The sequence below is a fragment of the Triticum urartu genome, chromosome 5 (assembly GCF_003073215.2).
Source record: "Triticum urartu cultivar G1812 chromosome 5, Tu2.1, whole genome shotgun sequence".
NCBI lineage: Eukaryota > Viridiplantae > Streptophyta > Magnoliopsida > Poales > Poaceae > Triticum > Triticum urartu.
Window position 1 is genome coordinate 43,089,276 of NC_053026.1, and position 11,581 is coordinate 43,100,856.

Here is an 11,581-nt window from a genome sequence, read left to right on the forward strand (position 1 = left end):
GCAATCCACCCCTCTCGCGACCTTCACGCTCACGCACGCCGACGACACTGCACAATGACATCGTGCGAGACGCTCCTTCAAAGTCAGCGGGGTCCTCAGCTTGACCATCACCCGCAACCGCAGCAGCTCGGGCGACAAGTCCGAGATGATGGATGATCCACACCACGACCTGTGTCGATCGCCGGAGTTCAATCTCCTTCCTTGTGTTGCCAAGCTCAGTGTGGTGTTGGAAGGCATCTACACAGAGACTGGCGATGATGGCGGTTGTGGCGAGAGGGTGATGTGCATGGTCGGGGATGCTCTCCTCCCCATGCGCGGCGGCGGCAACAGCACCAGCACCGGCAGCCCGTGGGACTAGGCCAAGAATATCGGCGATGGCAGCAGCAACTTGGAGCCGCCAGTCACTGACAATGGCAACATATTGCTCATTCTACGATACCCAAAAGTGCAGACGTTGACTACCCGAGCGGTGCACGGCAAGATGATGAGCACGAGCACCAAGTCGGACGACGTCTACTTCGACACTGTCCGGCTAGTTTCACAGTTCGGCGGCCCATATGCTAGTTACCGGTTCCGGCACAATAGGAGGTCACAGCTGGGTGCAGCAAGCTTCCCCTGCTATGTGATGACGACGATGACGACGGCGGCGGCGTCACGGGTGGATGTGCTGGGGAACTGCACGAAGACGTCCCTTTTCTGTGACATCCTTAGTGCAAACTGGAACTACGACTCCATCGAAGAGTTCTGCAGTGAACTAGGACCGTTCGTCATGAACACAACGAACAGGGCATTCACGGATTTTGCCATCCTGATGCAAGCCCTCCTGTGCGGGACGACAAGCGGACTGGACGGCAAGGCGGTCGTGCTGGTGACGGCCGTGTTACGCGCCGTGCCGCCGTGGGAGGATCGGGAAATGGCGGTGAAGCGTGCTGGTCTGAGCGAGATGACACTGTCAGCCGAGGGCATGTGGAGTGCGTCAACGGGGCGGCTTTGCATGACGCCGTGCTTGGGCACCGGCACCGACAAGGCAGCGTGCCAGCACCATGTCTCCATTACGTTCCCACCACGTTCTCCATCACCCGTCACGACATCCTGATGGGGCAGATAACCTCCATGGACGGCAGCTACTTCCCGCTGTCATTCCGACGAGGATTGCATCCTCGAGAGGGCTTTAACAAAATTGACTCGAGAGAGATACTGCATGTGTAGCAGCAGCAAAGATCAAAATCGCGGGAGATTACATTTCGCGGCAGCTCATCTCTAACGCTACAGCAGCTAAGTCATTTAGCGGGAATTACTACAGGGCATTTTCAGCAGAAAAACAGGTGATTTTCGTCAGGAAAACAGATTTACTCGAACTGAAAAAGGGTAAAGCACAAGAAGTGAACAAGTGAAGAACTCAAGATTGACATGGGGATGTACTTGCTAATGGTACTGCATCCACAAATGGACAGAGAACGCTTGCCTATACTTGCTGGGAGTTGGAGAAGACGTCGCGGACTCGTCGCCTTGCCGCCTCGCCCGTCACCTCTGGCTTGTCGCCGTCGGCGCCTCACCCATCACAGCTTCATGCTTGTCGCCGCCTTGCCCATCATTGCCTCTCTCTGGCTTGCCGCCTGGATCCCTATTCACCGTCTTGTCGCCTCGCCCATCACTGCCTCCAGCCTGCGGTGAAGCAGCCGCCGGCCTGCCGGAAACTCCTCAGATGCGAGGGACTGAACGGAGCGATGCTAGGTTTCCTGGAGGTCCTGCTCTGCCGTGGCAAATTTTGGTCCCAGATGGACCTCTGTTTCGGCCCGCTGAAGCCGTTCCAACGAAATTCCAGCGACCTCGAGGTAGCACCGTTTCGCGCGGTGATCGTGGCCTTCGAGCCAGATCCGGCAAATTTGGCATCGCGCCGCGGTAGTCTCCCAGCGGCAATTGGCTGCTGTTTCGCCGGCGTGGAATTTGCGTCGAGGGATTGCGCCCTGGCTCTTAAATAGGCGAAGCGAGACGTCGAGAAAACTCCTCGGTTTCTCTAGAGTACACGCGTGGCATTCAACAGACAAGATGAATACCCCAGAAGGCCTACGTCAAAGCGGCAACCGACCTAAAAATTACACGTGCGATCAAACCTAGTCAAAGCGGTGGAGGTGCAGAAAGCTTGACCGGTAAAAAGAACATTGCACAGGAACTCCCCCATACACGCGTCAATCAAAGAAACACGGTAAAAAAATTCCAGAAAAAACAGAAAAATGGAACCCTTACAGGCCTAGACTTCTTAGTATGTCTCCGATAAGCTATCGGAGGAAACGCGCCGGCCATGGTGACATGGCGAGCCTCTGTGAAGATCTGCACCTCCATTTCCGGGCCGGGCCAGAATGGATCATGAAGGGAGGACAATCCTCTGAGCGCTTCTTTGAGTTGCAAATATTCTCGATTGGTCCGCTCACAGGCTACGTGCCCCAGCCAAGCATGTCGGTAGCACAAGATCAAGATGGTATGGGCGACCATGGCGTGGAGCGGCAGGAACTTCTAAACGTGTCAGCTGCGTTCACGGTGTCCGACAGTTTCTTTGGGCCGCGTTCGGTGATGTCGCTGGAGGGCGTGTACAACCCGGAGGATGGGCGGATGCACCTGGTCGGCTGCCAAGGCGTCGAGGCCCCATGGAAGATCATGTCAAAGATGAGAGGCCTTCGAAGCGGGATGGACAGCTCCATCGAGTTGGAGGTGCAGTACCCGCCGACGAGGATGCGGTGGCTCTTCAGCCCGTCAGCGAAGGTCCACCTGTCCAGCACAAGGGCCACCGGCGACCCGCTGTACTTCAACAGGACTGAGCTCCTAGAGCACCCCTCCTATTATGCCCGGGAGATGTCAAACCGATTCATGGAGCAGAAGGGGGTCGTCTGCCTCGCCATGCCATCGGCCACCATCGCCGCCGCCTTCAGGCAGCTGCGCTACATGGAGTCCCACCCAGACACCGTGCCGTACATCTCCCTCGGGATGCTCGGCGTCCAGGCGCTCGGCTACGGCACGGCGCTGGTCACCGACGCCAGTATCCTACTCGCGTGGCCAAGGACGTTCGACGGCGACGACAACTACAGGATGCAGGTCCGGGGCTTTGCACTGGGACATGGACTACTTCGTGAAAGCTCTCGCCCTCCTCCTCACGCTGCGCCTGGCGCACAAGGTGCGGCGGTCGAGGGTCCGCGCTCGGGCGCGGGCGCCGCTCGAGCCAGGACGCGTCCCGAGCGACATGGCCAGGCTGCACCTTGTCGGTCTCCTGTTCGTCCTCGCCGTGCACTGGCTCCTGGCCACGTACGGCGGTGCGTCGACCAAGCCGCCACCGCATGTGGTGTACACCCTACAAGCACAGGGCCAGGGGGAATCCTATAGCCGGCCCTCGTATAATATGGCCGCCATGGTGGAGCGGTGCATCGGCCTGGTAAGGGAATGGTTCCTGCTGCCGCAGGTCATGGGCAACGCCGTGTGGCGCGTCAACTGCCGGCCTCTGAGGAAGAGCTACTACGCCGGAATCACGGGCATGACGCTGCTGCCACACGTCTATGGGTTCCTCCGCCCGCCTCCCGCGGTTGGCATGTACCCTGCCCCTGAGGAGGCCCAAGACGGCGCCATGGACTTGTACTCCAAGGTTGGTGGCGTGGTGGTGCCGGTCATGGCGGTGGTGCTCGCGCTCTTGGTCTACGTGCAGCAGCGCTGGAACCACTACAGGATCCTAGGGTGGGCCGTTGTAGACAAGGAGAAGAATAATTAAGCTGCAGCACGTGTACTGAAGGGCTAGCTGCTTGGAACAAGACCAAGAGACAGATAGAAAACGGAAGGAAACGTCAACGCAAATTGTGCTTTCTCAGATTGAGTTTTACTAGTTCAATAAAATTTACTCATCTTGTGGTGGGTGACAAATAAGAATAAGACGGGCAAAGTACGTACCGGCCATCTGTGATGCGGATTTTGCGTCTCTGTTCGTGAGCGCCACCAGGAGGCAACACGTTGCCAAGGACATTGATTAATCAAATGGCATCTGAACAAAATGTGAAAGTGTGAAACTATTAGTTGTTTGTTGCTGCTTGGATGAGCTATGATGTGAAACAGGTCTATACTTTGCATAACCTCGGTTCTCTATCTTCTTCTCCTGGCTTGCTCTTGCGACTTTTGGGAGGCACCTAACCATGACATAGACAGACACCACTGCCTTGGTACGTGCAGGAAGCCGATTATGTACAAGGTTACATAACCTCAAGGAATCAGCTACAGAATAATCTGGAGGTTACATGACCTGAAAAAAGGGTGAAACAAAATTAGAGGAAAAAAACTGTGCGTACAAAGAAATGAGCAAGATCATTGGCCTAATAGACAAGATTAGATCGTTTCACCAGAAGAAAATTTTCTTTGCTCAGAGAGTGTTGGTAAAAACAGATCTCTGGTGGATACAAACAACACGGAAGAGCTTCGCTCCTAGCAGATTTGAATTGAAACACATTCAGTTTGTGGTTTTCTTAACATACTACATACTAGCACTGGAACACATAACTAAAACAAACAACAGAGCTCTAGTATCTACTGAAATCCATTTTTCCTCTCAGAGAAGATTGTGAACAGACACACCTTCGAGGACAGCCTTTAGCTTGTCAAACACCCATGCATACTTGAATGACCTGTTGTTCATCTCAGCAGCTTCCTTCTTGGACCTCTCGATCACACGCTTGTCAATACCTCCAAGCTTGTAGATCAGATGCCCAGTGATGGTTGACATGGCCAGTGACCACGATGTTCATGTGAGTCTTGTCCTTACCAATTGCTGAAACTGCAAGATCAAAGTAGTTGTCGAGCGATGGGTTAAATCAGATAATGAGACACACAAGCCAATCAAACTGCAGGCACTAGTTAGATACACATAACAGAGAATGCAGGCACAAATGCTTTTGTTATGGCTGGTTTAGCTAGGCCCACCGGGCAATCTTAGCCCACAAGTTATCTTAGGTTAATTCTTCTGCAAGTTATCTAGGTTATAAATATAGGCTGTAAGACTCTTTTTGGAATTAAGCAATAAGAAGATTATTATCTCTATTGCCCGGCTCCCAGAGGAGCCGGAACCCTAGCCGCCTTTAACCCTAGCCGCCGCCGCCATCTCCCTCCTCTTCCGCGACGGCGCTCAACCGCCGGCGCGGCCGCTCATCGCCTCGCCCAGCTCCCTCCTTCCCCTACTGCTTACGCCCCAGGCCTGGTAGGGTACAAGTTCCTACCAATTTGGTAATCAGAGACCAAGTTCTGATCATGTCCCTGCCACCACCACCACCGGCGCTTTCCAGCGGATCCACCGCGCCGATGACGACGGCGCCGTCCCTCACCGCGCCGATGCTGCCGGCACCGTCCCTCACCGCGCCGACGACGTCCGCCGCCGGATCAACCACGCTGGCGGGCCCCGTCTCCACCGCGACCCCGGCCGCGCCGTCCTCCACAATTCCTCCTGCGCCGCCGCCGTCCGCCGTCTTCACATCGGAGCAGGTCACGGCCACCCTGCGGGACCTCATCACCGCCGTCCAGAGCCTCTACTTGCAACAGCAGCAGTACACGACCGGGCCCTACATGCCCCTGCCGACGGCGCCCCCTGCCGCCTACGGCCACACGCCGTGGCCGCTCCAGGGCATCTCTCCGTACGGCGCGCCCCTCTGGCCCTTGGCGCCGACGCCGTCCTCGGGCCCCTGGCCGCTACAGCAGATGCCGCAGGCGGCGGCCACCGGACCGCTGCAGCCGTTCTCCGTGCCGACCTGCACTGGGCAGCCCCTGCTGCCGTTTCCAGCGGGACACCCCGGCGGGACTACGCCGGCCGCGGCCCCTCTGTGGTACTTGCAGCCACCCCCTCCCGCGGCCACCGACGCCCCCGTGCACCCCCCGCCACCGACGCTCCAACCACCGGCACCGACCCTGCCTAGCTCAGGGGCACCCTCACCGACCGGCCTCCCGATTCATCAGTTCCGGTTCCCGCCCTCCCCGTCGCCACTTCCAGCGTGGGCGGCTGGGTCTTCGCCATCGCCGGTCTACACCACGGCTCCGGAGCAACCGACCCCGTTTCGGCAGTTCGGCGGGCCATCCAGCTCCGCGGGTCCCTACCCGGAGTACTCCGACCAGGCGCCACCCGCCTCGCTGCTTCGCACCTCTGAGCCAGCTCGACACGGCGCTCCGACCCAGACACCGCCACGGTTTGCCAAGATCGACTTCGCCACCTATGACGGCACGGAGGACCCCCTCAACTGGCTCAACCAATGCGACCAGTTCTTTCGCGGGCAGCGCACTCTCGCATCGGAGCGTACCTGGCTCGCCTCGTATCACCTCCGCGGCGCGGCACAGACCTGGTATTACGCCCTCGAGCAGGACGAGGGCGCCATGCCCCCTTGGGAGCGCTTCCGCGAGCTCTGCCTCCTTCGCTTTGGGCCTCCGGTTCGCGGGAGCCGCCTAGCGGAGCTCGGCCGCCTTCCCTTCACCTCCACGGTGCAGGACTACGCCGACCGTTTCCAGGCCCTGGTATGCCATGCGTCGGGTGTGACGGCGCAGCAGCGGGCCGACCTCTTTGTCGGTGGACTTCCGGATCACATCCGCGTGGACGTGGAGCTTCGGGGACCCCAGGATCTCCAGTCGGCCATGTACTACGCCCGCGCTTTCGAGCGCCGCGCGGTGGCCATCCAGCAGGAATCACCATCCCGGACCGCTGGGTCGCTACCCGGGCCGGATTCCGCACAGGGTCGGCCTGCACAGGCTACTGCGGCACTCCTCGCCATGACCGCGGCGCGCCCGTTCCGCCGGCTCACCTCAGCCGAGCTACTCGAGCGTCGCCGCCAAGGGTTGTGCTTCAACTGCGACGAGCCCTACACGCCCGGCCATGCTTGCCCGCGACTCTTCTACCTGGAGGTTGCAGACTACATTCCGGAGGACGCCGTCACCACCGACCTGGCCGCCCCAGCTGTCGAGAAGGTGTTTGACGCTGGTTGATCACCTAAAGGAGTTCCGCAAGCGCTTCCCCACCTTACAGCTCGAGGACGAGCTGTTTGTGCAGGCGGGGAGAAGTGTTATGGCCGGTTTAGCTAGGCCCACCGGGCAATCTTAGCCCACAAGTTATCTTAGGTTAATTCTTCTGCAAGTTATCTAGGTTATAAATATAGGCTGTAAGACTCTTTTTGGAATTAAGCAATAAGAAGATTATTATCTCTATTGCCCGGCTCCCAGAGGAGCCGGAACCCTAGCCGCCTTTAACCCTAGCCGCCGCCGCCATCTCCCTCCTCTTCCGCGACGGCGCTCAACCGCCGGCGCGGCCGCTCATCGCCTCGTCCAGCTCCCTCCTTCCCCTACTGCTTACGCCCCAGGCCTGGTAGGGTACAAGTTCCTACCAGCTTTTAATTCTACTCAGGACTCACAGATCCTAGAACCAAACAGAAGTAAAACATAAGTCTTTTTTTAATAAAGAGGGCAAGTAAAACATAAATCTGACTAACGATAAATCCAAAAGCTTGCGGATGAGCATGAGCACCGAAACCAACCAGAGATATCCTACATGGGCATGAGCAACTCCTTTAAGTTACGGCCAAAAACAACTTGCATCAGCGCATAAGAGAATCTGAAAGTTTCAGATTTGCAGCTACTAGAAGCAAGCATCACCACTCCGGTTATGGCTAGGGTCTATACAAATGTAAAATGAAGAGACGAAGTTTAATCTATATGGATGTAAATGTAGAGATGAGGTTTTGTTTATAGAACCCTGATTCCCCACAATTTGTTTTCTCGCCAACTTAATAAATTTTCTTTGCTCAGACAGGGTTGCTAATAACAGATCTCCGGTGGACACAAACAACACAGAAAAGCTTCCGTTCATAGCATTGAATTAAAACACATTCAGTATGAGGTTTTCTTAGCATACTAGCACTGGAAACTCACAACTAAAACAAACAACATATTTTTAGTATCCCCTGAAATGCATTTGCCAAGTAGTTGTTCCTGTTTTCTGTCTAGTCTTTTGCTTTCTTCTTTTGGTTGGGGCATCCCCTGTTATGGGAAATAAACATGTTGATTCTAGGTTAGATCACCCGTGGTGGAACTAATTGCTATCTTTTCTTTACCTCAAAACATACCTCTTTATTCATTCATAAACAGGGTTACATCATTAATAAGAGGTACAATATAGGGGGGGGGGGGGGGGGGGGGGGGTCATCTAACCATGTACGAGAATCATGAATTTCTGGCAAGAACGACAATTTGTGAGCTACAGTATTTGGTTCTCTGTTTTCATGGACAAATTCCACCTTGGCAAATTCTCTTGAGACGAAGTAACAATCTCTGAAGATTGCCGCTGCAACCCCTGCTGAATGGACCTCATCTTGCATCGTCGTAATGACATTCATGCTATCTGACGGTGATCCTGGTGCAGCCCAGGGGTTCAGCAAAACAGCAATCCTTCTTGTAATTGCTATAATGCTTCCGTCGACAAACCATCAAGCACCGAGTCTACTTTGAAATTTTTTGCTGCCATGAACCTTCCTTTGTTATCTCGGATCACTACCCTAGTAGTGCCAGTAAAACGATCTTCATCGAAGGAGGCGTCCACATTGATTTTGACAACATATACCCATTGTGCTAAGGTCATCTTTTACCTGTGTATCCACTTCTTGGTTAAGCAACGGCTAGGTTAGATCACCCGTAAGAAAAATGTAACGACATGTATAGTGTGTATCACTGTTTGCTTAACCGATAGCTTTTGGTATTAACGCTTCTGGAGCTTCTGAGGGCATTTCTTGGCTTTGTGGCCTTCTTCATTGCATAAGGAGCATATAAACACTCGTGTTGGACAGCTCCTGGCCCGGTGGCCTTCTTCATTGCATAAGGAGCATATAAACACTCGTGTTGGACAGCTCCTGGCCCTGTGCCCTCCCTGACCACAGCTAACACATCGAAGAACCGATGCCGGTTTCATTTTTGATGATTGTTTAGCACTAGCAGTACCAGGGTCCCGTTCTTCTAATTCTTTGGACAGGTTGGAGGATTTAGCTATGGTGCTGCTCTCTTCAAATTCTTTGGATAGGTCGGGCAATATTGATCTTCTTTTCTGAGGACAGTAAAAGGCAACATGACCTTCTTCACGGCATGTAAAGCATATCCTTGGCCTTAAGTTGTATGCCCTGGCTATTGGACTGACTTGATGGCAGGTCCGTTTAGATAATGTGTTGACTTGTTTTGATAGTGCAAGCCACAGAGCAGCTTGGAAGTTCTCTCTTTGATCCTGAAACGCTGCATTCAATACCCAATTCAAGGGGCACTGAGCAGGATAATGATCCTGACTTTCACAAATAAAGCATTTAACTTTGCTCAATCGACACTCTCCATGCGGATGATATTCGTCACAGCTTGAGCAACTGAGGAGACCATGTGTACTAGTACTATGCCCTATCTCTCCACAGCGGGTGCAAGCGCGATTCTCCGACTTGTTCTGCTGGCAACACGATATGCTCCAGTGGCCATTTTTGCTACAGAGTGTGCAAATGACTTTGTGCTCCTGATCCTTGAAAGGGTAGTCACAACTGTAATGTCCTTCCTTGCCACAAACCAAACAAGTGATTATCCCATTCATTTTGTCCTGATGCTCTGTTCTACCGCCTTCCCATGGACTTTCACGTTGGTTGCAAAAGCGGAAATCTTTATGGCTCCCTAGCGAGGTAGTGAGCGAACCATCATTCCATGGATTTTCATGTTGATTACTGCAAAAGCGGCGGCTGAGGTCTGTGGTAGTCTCCCACTTCCTTTTTGACCCGATTTCCTGAGTCTTGAGAGATAACCCATTGGTTTCCATTTGAATTGTTTCTGACCAGCTGGGATAACAGATCGGAGGGGAAAACATGAGACAAGGCAGAATCTAGTTTGAGGAGTAGGATAAAAATGATATTGTAGAAGTCACTGTGTATATGCAACAGAATATAGCCCAAACAGCTAAACAGCATCCACTGATGTACATGCATACAAGGCCTCAACTATACAGGTGCAAACAATGCCTCAACTATATCATTTCTGTTTGAGCAGAGGTGTCAATATGCTCCTACTGCCGATGTGAAAATCTAACATGTGAAGAGAGGAGCTAATCAGGTCGCAGACATACTGCTAAGAGAGAGAGAGAGATTGCAGCAAACATAAGAGAGGGGCTAATTCTGTGATGTACAAAGGTCTGTCCGTTGAGAAGAAATAAAAGAATATTAACAGGGCAATTGCTTCAAGCTGCAGCAAACTTTGCTTCTTTTGTGCTGGCAGCGGCTACTGCAAACTGCTTATCAATGAGCAGTGCAAAGTACTTATTTGATATGGTATGCATAAGAGGAAAAACCAATATCGACATACTGCCCAGAGAGAGAGAGAGAGATTATAACTTTGTGATGTACAAAGCTGAAAGATCCCTTCTTTGAAAAGAAAGAAAATACGTACTAAAGAGGGCAATGGTTGAGCTGCAGCCAATTGCTTAATGAGCGGTGTGATATATTACCTCCGTCCCGAATTAATTGTCTTAGATTTGTGATTTGTCTAGATACGGACGGTAATTCGGGACATAGGGAGTATTTGATATGATATGCATATAAGAAGAAGAAAAAAGTAACTGATGAACACATGGTAGGTAGGATTGAAGGCTCGCCTAATCACGACGCAGAAGAAAGAGGGTTCAGTACTTCAGTGGGATTGCTCTGCTATGTAGGCTCAGAATTCACTATCTGTTTCCACCCCACGCACGCACCGAATCAGCTACCAATTCCGAGGATCTAAACGGAAGATGGGTGAGATCCACGGTGAGATACCTGAGGGGCGTGAGCAGCGGTGAGCAGGACAAGGGGACCCGGCGGCGGCGGCGGCGGCGACGACGATGGTGATACAGCAGCAAGCTCGGGCGGCGCGGTCAACAACCGGAGTTCTGGTTCGGTTCTGAACTTTTGTTGGGAAAGGGGAAAATAGAAGCAGCAACGAGTAGGGATGAGGAACAAGAACACTGTTTTTTTTTTCTTTTTGAGCGGTACAAGAACACTGCTATACACACGACAGGCCAATGCAAAGTAGAGTAGAGACTAGAGTGGGCTTCAACCTTCCTTCCCTTTTTTTTAGGTTCCTTCCCTTTTCTTATTACTACCAAAAACGGCTCGTGCATTGCAACAAGAGAAAAAAAAATATAATCTTCAATGGCCATGACCACATTTCGCTACATCACCGAGATATAAAATCACTTTTTTTTAAATCGTGAACATTTTTACAGGTTTTCAAACATCTTCTAAAATCATGAATATTTTTAGAATTCATGGACTTTTATACTATTTGCAAACTTTTTTATTGTAAACATTTTTTAAAATATTTTTCTTGAATAGGCGAACATTTCTAGAACATACGAACTTTTTTTTGGAAATTGTTTGGTGGAACAATTTTCTAAAATTCATGAATATTTTTTTTACTCAAAGAAAAAATTAAATGCATGATGATTTTTTGAATTTCATGAACATTTTTTGAATTGGTGATTTTTTTTCAATTTAATTAACATTTTTAATACACAAACTTTTTTAAAATACCATGA

At 52.2% G+C, this 11,581-nt stretch overlaps 1 protein-coding gene across 3 annotated transcripts; it reads right to left on the reverse strand.

Moving 5' to 3' along the window:
• Positions 1 to 1,339: 1,339 nt before the first annotated feature.
• On the reverse strand, positions 1,340 to 11,044 carry LOC125507763 (DNA-binding protein HEXBP-like). 3 transcript variants are annotated; one of them, XR_007282973.1, is made up of 6 exons: positions 10,821 to 11,044; positions 8,206 to 9,851; positions 4,606 to 4,804; positions 4,374 to 4,455; positions 4,111 to 4,276; positions 1,340 to 4,021 (listed from the first exon to the last, which is right to left on the reverse strand). XR_007282973.1 is itself a non-coding variant. In XM_048672255.1 (2 exons), the coding sequence occupies exon 2, from the start codon at positions 9,830 to 9,832 to the stop codon at positions 8,750 to 8,752; it is 1,083 nt and encodes a 360-aa protein (XP_048528212.1). In that variant the 5' UTR covers positions 9,833 to 9,851; positions 10,821 to 11,044; the 3' UTR covers positions 8,104 to 8,749. The 3 variants fall into 3 exon arrangements, 1 of the variants encoding a protein (XP_048528212.1); XR_007282974.1 differs by lacking the exon at positions 4,374 to 4,455; XM_048672255.1 differs by lacking the exons at positions 1,340 to 4,021; positions 4,111 to 4,276; positions 4,374 to 4,455; positions 4,606 to 4,804 and having other exon boundaries at positions 8,104 to 9,851.
• Positions 11,045 to 11,581: the final 537 nt, after the last annotated feature.